Source organism: Rhinopithecus bieti, unplaced genomic scaffold (assembly GCF_001698545.2).
Source record: "Rhinopithecus bieti isolate Rb0 unplaced genomic scaffold, ASM169854v2 scaffold_63069, whole genome shotgun sequence".
Classification (NCBI taxonomy): domain Eukaryota; kingdom Metazoa; phylum Chordata; class Mammalia; order Primates; family Cercopithecidae; genus Rhinopithecus; species Rhinopithecus bieti.
In genome coordinates this window covers 117,416-127,173 of record NW_016823949.1, presented here as the reverse complement: position 1 = coordinate 127,173, position 9,758 = coordinate 117,416, and the positions used below count along the sequence as shown (strand labels likewise).

At 50.3% G+C, this 9,758-nt stretch overlaps 1 protein-coding gene and 1 long non-coding RNA gene across 6 annotated transcripts in view; one reads left to right on the top strand and one right to left on the bottom strand.

Annotated features, from left to right (window-relative positions):
• Positions 1-2,702: 2,702 nt before the first annotated feature.
• On the bottom strand, positions 2,703-7,368 carry LOC108521982 (uncharacterized). Its single transcript, XR_001883325.1, has 5 exons — positions 7,105-7,368; positions 6,634-6,882; positions 5,265-5,496; positions 4,819-5,110; positions 2,703-2,785 (listed from the first exon to the last, which is right to left on the bottom strand). It is a non-coding gene; the product is annotated as an uncharacterized LOC108521982 (long non-coding RNA).
• ACSL6 (acyl-CoA synthetase long chain family member 6) overlaps positions 6,106-9,758 on the top strand; it is a 62,829-nt gene continuing 59,176 nt past the window's right edge. For 2 of the 5 annotated variants that reach the window (XM_017862084.1, XM_017862085.1), the window contains exon 1: positions 6,331-6,674. In XM_017862084.1, the coding sequence (XP_017717573.1) occupies positions 6,626-6,674 (49 nt within the window). In that variant the 5' untranslated portion in view covers positions 6,331-6,625. Of the gene's footprint in view, positions 6,279-6,329; positions 6,675-9,758 lie in introns of those variants that run through there. The other 3 variants (XM_017862086.1, XM_017862089.1, XM_017862083.1) reach the window with 3 other exon arrangements.

Sequence of the window (9,758 nt, the reverse complement as noted above, 5' to 3'; positions counted from 1 at the left end):
TCTCCTGGTGTGCCCCTTTGCTTAAAGCGCAGTATTGGGGTGGGAGTTACCCGATTTTCCAGGTGTTGTGTGTCTCAGTTCCCCTGGCTAGGAAAAGGGATTCCCTTCCCCCTTGCGCTTCCCAGGTGAGGCGATGCCTCGCCCTGCTTCAGCTCTCGCTGGCCAGGCTGCAGCAGCTGACCAGCACTGATTGTCCGGCACTCCCTAGTGAGATGTCCCCAGTACCTCAGTTGAAAATGCAGAAATCACCGGTCTTCTGTGTCACTCGCGCTGGGAGTTGGAGACTGGAGCTGTTCCTATTCGGCCATCTTGCTCTGCCCCTTTCGGAACTCTTTACTCACACCCTGCTGTCAGGCTATGTAGGAGGTGGCATCACTCTGATTTCCCTAATTATCTTCCCATGACCTGCTTATCCTTCTCCAGCACCCCAGCCCTCACTGAACCAAGAGACACCGGAAATGGCTTCTTCTTATAATAGATTTTTCCTTGTTACAAAAATGTTTATTCATTATAGAAAATTTGGAAAATACAGATAAATTTAAAGAAGAAAAAAGCCTTATTATCCCATCACTCACTGATAACTTATATTAACCTTTCTTCTATTTTTTCCATGAATATATAACTGCTTCTAAACATCATTTGAATAATGCTGACTATACTGTTTTATAACCTGCATTTTTCAATTGGCTGCATGCCATGAATATCTCCCTGTGTCATTGTGCAGTCTTCTGCATCATCGTTTTTGTGGGTAGCAAAGCATATGCCATCCTATAGATATCCAAAAATGTTTCCAACCTTGTGATTGAGCATTAGGGTAGCTTCCAATTTGGCACTAGTGTAAATAATATTGCAATGGCAATCTTTTTGAACAAGTAATTCCTGATTCCCCCCCCAACCACCACATGCACACATTTTGTATTAATTCCTGAGCAACCCACCATTGATAGTCCAAAGGTAAGAGTTTTTTGAGGTCTGTATTACACCTTACCAAAACCTCCCCAGAAAGGGCTTTCAGGATGTCAGACCCTCAGATACATAGTTTCTTAACATCTCTATCCTGCTTTTATTGTTTAAAATCATCTGGCCTGCTTGGTGGGCTTGAGCTGCTTAGGTGACCACTAGGGAAGAGGGTCTGGATTCTCAGTGAAGAGAAAAGGGATTGGGGTGGATGAGGGGCTTCCAGATGGATGAGATTGGGGCTTATGGAATGCTGGTCCTCTCTCCTATCACAGGGATCAGCACCCTGCGATGCCACCATAATCTCTGGGAGAGGGAGACAAAACATACAGGCAACAGCTTCATGTTTCGCCTAAGTGGGCAGTTCGGCTGAGAAGGGCAGCATTTCTTTCTTGAATTGCCTGCTATGGCTTTTGCTCTTTTTCCTTTTTCTTATTGATTTGGATTACATGTCAAACCCTCTGTTGCCTGTGGCATAAATATTTTGCAAGTTATCTATTGATTCTTTAGATTTTGTAATGGTGGTTTTAACATGTAGACATTTAAAATTTGCATGTAGTCAGATACCTTCAAATCTACCAGTCTTTTCCTTTGTGGCTTCTGCCTTCTCTGTTGTGCATAAAAAGACTTTCCCCATCCCCAGATGGTGTAAACATTAATCTATATTTTCTTCAAGTTGTATTCATTTTCAGTCTTTAAAATGTAGTTTGTTTCCCATCCAATTCTGACCTCGTGTGAGTGGGAGACATATGCACAGGTGTTCCCTCAGGAACCTGGAGGTGCCAGTGCTAACTCCCAGCTAGTTGACCAGTGCTAGTTGACCAGTGCTAACTCCCAGCCAGTTGACCAGTGCTAACTCCCAGCCCAGTGGACTCAGGACAACTTCCGAGAGCTCTATCTTTGCCTTTCCATAGCTCTGGGGGAAATCCCAGATGCCCTTCAGTTATTTAATTGGCGTTTTTTTAAAAAAAGAATCTCATTGGTTTTGTTGGTCTGGTTGGATCAACAGAGAATTTTCAATTAAAAGAAACCCTCCCAAATAAGCGGGGTTAATTCATGCCTGACAGATGGACAATGGCATTTCCACAGGGCAAGTGCTTTCCATGCAGGCGGGGACCTTTTGTTTGTTTACTGCTACATCCCCAGGACCTAGAACAATGCCTTGCACATAGTGGGGACTCAGCTGGCTCTCAGGTATTCATTGTCTAAAATGTAAAGAGGTAATAACATGGGAAAAAACCTCATGTCAGGTTTTTAAAAAGTAACATAAGGGCCAGGCATGGTGGGTCATGCCTGTAATCCCAGCACTTCAGGAGGCCGAGGTGGGTGGATCACCTGAGGTCAGGAGTTCGAGATCAATCTGACCAACTTGGCAAAACCCCATCTCTACTAAAAATACAAAAATTAGCTGGGAGTGGTGGTGAGTGCCTGTAATCCCAGCTACTCAGGAGGCTGAGGCAGGAAAATTGCTTAAACCCGGGAGGCAGAGGTTGCAGTGAGCGGAGATTATGTGACTGCACTCTCCAAAAAAAAAAAAATAATAATAATAAAGCAACATAAGATACTGAATAAACAATATCCATAATTCACTTACTCATTCAATGAGTATTTCTTGAACTGCACTGCACATGTGGAAAATACAGGGTTGATGTAAAGATTAAACAAGTTAGCATATTGTATTAGGCTGCTAGAGCTGCCATAACAAAAATACCACAAACTTAGCGGCTTAAACAACAGAATTTTATTTCCTCATGATTCTGGAGGCTGGAAATCCAAGGTCAAGGTGATGGTAGAGTTGGTGTCTGTCTTGCAGATGACTGCCTTCTCTCTGCAATAAAGTTCTCGCAATAAACTTTCTTGCAATAAAGTTCAGGCCTTTATTCCTGATGTCACTCTTCTTATAAGGACACTAGTCCTATTGGATTAGTGCCCCACCCTTATGACCTCATTTATCCTTACTTACCTTAAAGACCCTGTCTCTAAATACAGTCACATTGAAGGTTAGAGCTTCCACATATGAATTGGGATGTGGGGGACACAATTCGGTCCATAACACATACGTAAAGTGCTTAGAAATAATGTCTGCCTCATACTAGGCCCTATGTAAATGTTGGATATTATTATTGTTGTTAGAAAATATACAAAACTGTATTAGTTATTATTGCATTCTCATTGGGGGATGAAATTACAAGTGATTTTGTCTTATACTTTTCTATATTTTCCAAAATTTCTATGTTGAACAATTTTACTAATCTGAGGGGGGAAAACACGACTATTCAGTAAAAGACATGGTTGAATATTGTTTGCAGCTCTCCAACCATTATATCATGTGTTAAAAGCCATTGTTCCAGAAGGGGTAGCTATCCTTAGTGGATTCTTTGTTGGGTTTCAAGTTTTTGGTTCAGGTCTCTGAATTTGTGGTTGTTAGAATACAGAGAAGCAAAGACCTGGCTCAGCTCACCCAGCCCCATCAGCCAGAGCTTCCACTAGGAGATGCAGTAATGGGGACGGAGGATGCATCATGCTGTGTGCCAGCCCCATAGCCACACCCTCTGGAGGGCAGGAAAGACCTTCAGCAGTGGGATGGTGAGTGGATCAGTTTGAGTTCTTGGCTCCAAACTGACTAAACAAAGTCTGGACTGACTATTTTAATCAGAAAAAGAGTACATTAAAGAATATGTTCACTTCTAAAAGGCTCAACTTTGGGGGCAGTTCAAGGAACAGGCTCAAATTTCAGTTTCTGAAATGACTCCCAGAATCATCTACCATCCATGGCTTCTGTTACCACCCTTGTGCCAGCAAGGTAGATGCCATGTGCATGACTTTCTCTCACTCATTTCTGGCTTTTATATCAAAGGCTCATGAGAGTGTTTCATTGGTACCGTCTGAGTCACTTATCCACTCCTAGCTGCAAAGGAAGCTGGAAAAGTGAGTTTTCTGGATTCTACCAGAGACACTTGCAACTTGGGAAACTATCAAAATGTAGGACAGAATGAATGAAAAATGAATAAATGGAAGTCAGGAACCCAGAACTGCTGTGTGACCTTAGACAGTTGTTCGCCTTTCCTGACATCAGTCTTCTGCTCTGTCAAATGGGATAATATCCTCTGCATTCTTTGGGCCAGACCCCGTGCCAGGGCTGCAAATAGATGATTAGGCTCCTATCTGCCAGCCCTCTCAGAGATGCTGGTCTGGGAGGAGATGTGTGTGAATATGGCTGGCCACTATGGTGGCTGGATTTGCTGTCTAAGGACTAAGAGGGATATCCAAGGGCTCCTCAGCCTGGCCTGGGCATTTCTGGGCCCTGGGTTCCATGGATGCCACACCCATGCAATCTAGGGCCTGAGTCACAGTGTCTACCCATGCCTGCAGATGGTTCACAGATGGAGACTCACAGAGAAGGAAGAAGACCTTGGGAACTCAGGACAGGAAAGAACAAGTCCCATTACTCAGTGGAAGCAATACGCCTAGAGAGGAGAGAGACCTGGCCATGATCCCACAACCAGGCTAGGGCCTTTCTGTCCCCATCCCTCAGGGGAAACCAAGCCATGCTCAGAGGAAAACAGAAAAATACTTGGCTAAGCTAGAATCAGTCACAGCTCCAGTACTGGTTTTTGAATTAAAATATTCACAAGTAGCAGAGACATCTGTAGGGAGAGTAACAGGATGCGACATCCTGCTGGAGGCCAAGCTAAATGTGTCCCATGACATCACTCTGAAGAGGAGGCTGCCAGAGCCGCATAGTGCCTGGAGTGCTCCTGCAGCTGAGTGCCGCAGAGGCCTGAGGCTTGCAGCCTGGCTCCTGGCCCCCTTCTCTGTGAAGAAATGCTCTGTTGGCCCCCTGGCCTATGGGGAAATTACCTGACCACCTCCCTAGGCCAATTTGGTCTGGGGAGATATGTTCTTTCTGCCCAGCCTTCTGGTTCCCCTGGGTCTCCTCCTCCGTACCAGCAGATCTCCAGTTACTCTGCTGCCAGTGGGAGTGCAGGGGTGGGGGGATTCTGAAAGCCATGTTACTTGCTGGGAGGAGTCCTGCCACACAGCCTCTGTCACACCCTCTTGGAGGAGCCCTGCCAAGCTTGAGATCCCAGCAAAGTCCCTGCCAGGCTATGGCTGAGTTCAAGCTGGAGCAGCTCTCCCGGGAGTCCAGATCCTGTGATGGAGAAGGTATAAGATCCTATTGTAAAGATTGGAAGTGACTCAGAGGCACACATCTGCACACTTGCACCACTACAAGGTACATACAGGCCTGGGCACATACATGCCATGTACTCGTACTACAGATACAGGCCCCCCCACACTCACACCCAGCTGTTGAGCTGTGAGCAAACATGCACTCATGGCTGATGGTCTCTAGTGGGCCTGAAGAGATCTCGTGCTCTTCCACTCTCTGCTTCCTGACTTCTGCTCTCTGGTTTTCTATCCTCTTCTTCCTGGGCTGTGGCTTAGCCAGTTCCTGGCCTGGGAGGGCTGCATATAGAGAAGGCCGGGCTGCCTGAGCGCTGTCCTCGGTGCTGGAGTCCTGGTGGGCTCTGCATGCTTGAGGAAAACAAGCAAGGGCATTGGGAGGAGGTGATCTTGCATGGAGGTGTAGATGTTCATGGGGTGCCCACCAGGATGTCTACCCTTATTATTTCAGAAAATGTGCAACTGGGCTTCCTCCTTTCAATCGCAGACACTGAAACAGGTGTCCAAGCCCTCAGCCCAGCAGTGTGGCCATCTGTGGCTGTGTGTGGCTATATGGCCATTCATTGTGACTATGAGGGGCTTCTTGAGACCTCGTGTGCCACATACAGTTGTGTATGAAGACCATGATCGTCTGTTTCCTTAGGAGACACCTGTGATTCCATGTGACTGCCTGTGACCATGTTACTACTGGTGAACACATATGGCAGCCTGTGACCACATTGAGTCTCCTGTGACCTTGTGTAGCCTCAGACCTGAACTCGTGCGTCCCCAGATGATCTGGGCACTATCTGGTCTAGCTGCCCGATTTGTCAGAGCCTAGATGAACCCTTGCCACTCCCTCTCCTCACTGGTTTGCAGAGGTTGCACCCGGAGGCTCCCCATGTCTGCAAACTCGGGTTCTAGGGGGCGTTGGTGTCAACGGGCACCGGCCCACAGGAGTGTGCACCTCCTAGGACAGGTAACCGCGACCCAGCTGCCATTCGAGCCTGCCCAGCCATAAAACCTAGGCTGCGAGTCGCGCGGGGGCAGGGTCGCTCGTTGATGGGGTGGGTGGCGGCGGGGTGGGCTCAATGTCACGCTCTAGCGCTCGTCGCCCGTGCTCCACCTTCCAGCCGGTTTCCCCAGAACGCCAGGTACTGACGTTGGGGCCGGAGAGGGCTGGTTCGCTCTGCGGCCGGGCCCCTCCCCCGCCCGGGAGCTCGGCGGTTCCGACACCGCGGTCAGCGCGGGGCAAGCCCCAGACCCGGCCCGGTTGCTGGGCAGGGAGTAAGGCTCGGGTGCGAGCGTGCGCCGCGCCCTCCCCCTTCAGCCGTCTCCGCAGCGGCGCGGGGAGGCGGGAGCTGCGGAGCCGGAGGGCGGGGGCTAAAAATACCCGGCAGCGGCGGCGGCGGCGCGGCTACTGCTGGGGCTGCTGGGCTGCGGGGCTGCGGGGCTGCGGGGCTGCGGGCCGGGGAGGCCGGGCCGGGCCCCGCTGACCGCCATGCTGACCTTCTTCCTCGTGTCGGGGGGCTCCCTCTGGCTGTTCGTAGGTAAGTGCCCGTCCTGTCCGCGTCCCGGACTCCCATCTCCCGCAGGCTATGAGGTCTTCGCCTGAGGTGGGGGTGTTACATCTCCGCGGCCGCCAAGTCCCCATCCCCGGCTGCTGAGCTGTCCCGTCAAGGTCCCCAGGGCCGCCTAGGTACACCCTCCACCCCCAGTTCTCGCGGGCTCCGGGTCGGGTTTGGGGAGCGCCTGGGTCTGCGGAGGGAGATAGGGGGCTTGCTCACTGCGACCCACTACAAACCCCGCCAAGTTCTTGCGTCCCCCTTCCCTGATGGCAAGGACCATCCGCGGATCAGATTAGGCCCTGAGCCAAGGCCAGGGACAGACATTGCGTCCTTGTCCATCTCCTGGGACCAGGAACCGAGGGTATTGGTCCCCGAGGTCCCACAGCAGGTCAGCTGTGTAACCCGGACTGACCTGGGCTTCCTGATCCCAGCGAGGGGCTTCCTCACGACCCCTCCCTGCCCGTCCTTCAGCCAGAGTACAAGATTTCTGTAAAGTAGGATTCACCTGACTCCTCTGCTCTGCCCAGGGCTGCTGTGTCTCCACTGTTTCCAGACCCCTCCCCTCCACCTCACAGGAGTCAGCCTCATCACTGCACTTCTTAGGGGGCTAAGAGGAGCCCTGCTGGATCCCGCCTCCGCACTTACCTCCCCCAAACCCCCATACACCCACACCAGGAATCTCACCACAGGCCCTTTTGTCTGCCAGTTCTACTACCCGCACCGACTACTTCCCTTCTCTGAGCCTGGGGTCCTCCAGAATATAATACCACTAAAGGATCTCCACCTCCACCCCCACCCCCATGTGCAGATTCAGCCAGATAATTTATGTGCAGTGCTTGATCCTTAAATTGGCCTTAAACCTGTCCTAGGCCACAGCAAATGCTCTATGAATGTTAGTGTTTATTATGATCTCACATTCAAACAGCACCATCAGAAGTGGTAATAAAGCTCTTTATGAGCCAAGTAAGGGGAGGAAGTTGACCCTTTTGAAATCCTTACCTGAGACTTTGTACGTGTTATTTAATATTCACGGAAAATCCTAGGAGGTCGGTGGCACCATCCCTTTTTTTACTGAGTTCAGAGGTCAATTGACTTGCCTAATGTCACATGGATATCTGGCAGACTGGGATTCCATTCGAGATTTTAATTGATCAACCAATGCTAAGTGCTTGGCTGGCTCAGGCCTGAACCTGGAGGGTTGGTGGGCCAGGTAATCACTTCCTCCACCCCTACCATTGCCTTGAGTTAGGCCACAGGGACACTTCCTCTGAGCTGAGGGAGTGAGTGAAGCCTCCCTAATCCCCTCACCTCCCTAAGCTCCTTCTGTCTGCCAGTGTCTGTGACCGGCTGTGCAGGGGCACTCTGGTCCTGAGGCACATCCAGCAGGCAAGGACAGGGCTAGAGCTGGGGTTGGAGGTAAAGGGCAAGGATAATTAAAATAATGGTGATGGTGGTTATGACAGCCACCATTTAATGCCTGCGTGATAGATGGTCTCAGAACCTCTCCCCACTGCCAGGACCCCTTTGCCCTACTGTCAGGAAGCCCCCACTCAGCCATGGGTCCAAGGTCAGCTCTCTGAAGACTTGGTCTTCTGTGGCTGCAGGGAGGTGTCTAGGAGCTGCAGGACCACTTGTGACCGGGGTCATCAGCAGCAGCCTGTGAGAAAAAGTCCCTCACTGTGTGGGGTCCTTGTCTGTGGGCAGGGTTAGCTGGCACTGACTCAAAGTGGAGTCCTGTTTCCTTGTGGAGCATTTCCTAAAGTGGTCAGCTGCCTCCTCTAATAGGAAACTGGGGGCTGCCTTGCTGAGAGACTATACAGGCCTCAGAACCGTGAAGCAGGAGTGATTCTTGGGGCAGGTAGTGGCTGCTTCCACAGAGGCCAAGCTTCTCAATGCAAAAAGCAAGAGGCTGAGGCTGGTCTATGGTGCTCATTGGATAAAATACCCCAGACAAATGCTGGGGCATTTTAAGTTATGTGTCCATCCTCCTTGAGACTTCACCTGGCCCCCAGCCTTTCTCTGGGGGCAGAAGAGACTCCTGAGTTAAGAGCCGTAGTTCTGTGAGCACACCTGAGAACATGCTCCGCCTTGTCATCTCCAGGGTCCCATGGTCCCATGGCAGCTGCCAGATCCCTTCCACTCAGCCAGTAACAGGAGGCAATATCTCTCTTTAGTAGAGTTATGTGCTTTCTGCCACCTAACCTGGTCCCTAGGGAGATGAGGTAGGGCCAGGCAAGGGCTTCCCTCAAGGGCCCTCAGGGAGAGATGACATAAAGTTGGGGATGGGGGTGTGGCATGTACCAGGAGGAGGAGCTGATTGTCTGGGGGAGATAGCCATCTGTTCTGGGCTGTGTCTGTCCTGTTGCCTGCTAGAGAGGCCAGCAGAGTCCTGAGCCAGTCCAGATCTCACCTGTGTGCTGAATACTAAACAAGGAGACAAGTAAAATAAGTCCAGTATGAGTCAGATGCTAGGTCTGGTTTGGGGAAGCATGCCCTCAGTGCCATAAACACCTAGAGGACAATGGGAGCAGTAGATTGGAGCTTCTGCCTGCCTATACAGCACCTTCGTGCAAAGTAGAAAGAAGTCCCACTCTTGGTGGATAACTTTATAAAAGGGCACACCTTCCTCTAGGCTAAGGCAGTCCCATGCTGCAGGATCCAATCTGTTCCATCATATACCCAACCATCAGTGACCTCTGAGTGGGCTTCTGCAGTATTCAGGGGAATTTGTTAGAGATAGGGAGGCCAATTTCCTAGTGGAGGAAGCCAAACCAGCAGAGTTTGTGGAAAAAACTGCAATGAGGGATGAGTCTTCAGGGTCTTGTGTCTGAGCAATGTGGGTTGTGGGAGAGGATTCTGGAGAAGGTTTTATTTGGGTGACAGAAGAGCCCTCCATTTAGCTGCTGAGTCAAGAGGAAGAGAGTGGAATCCAGGAGGATAGTAGGAGGTCATTATGATGTTATGGATAAGAATAGATGTGGCCCAAGGATGGCTTGAGTTGAGGCTGGGCTCCAGTAAGGAGAAGAGATAAGCCCCTACCCCTAGTCTTTGCCTTAGGAGAAGTGG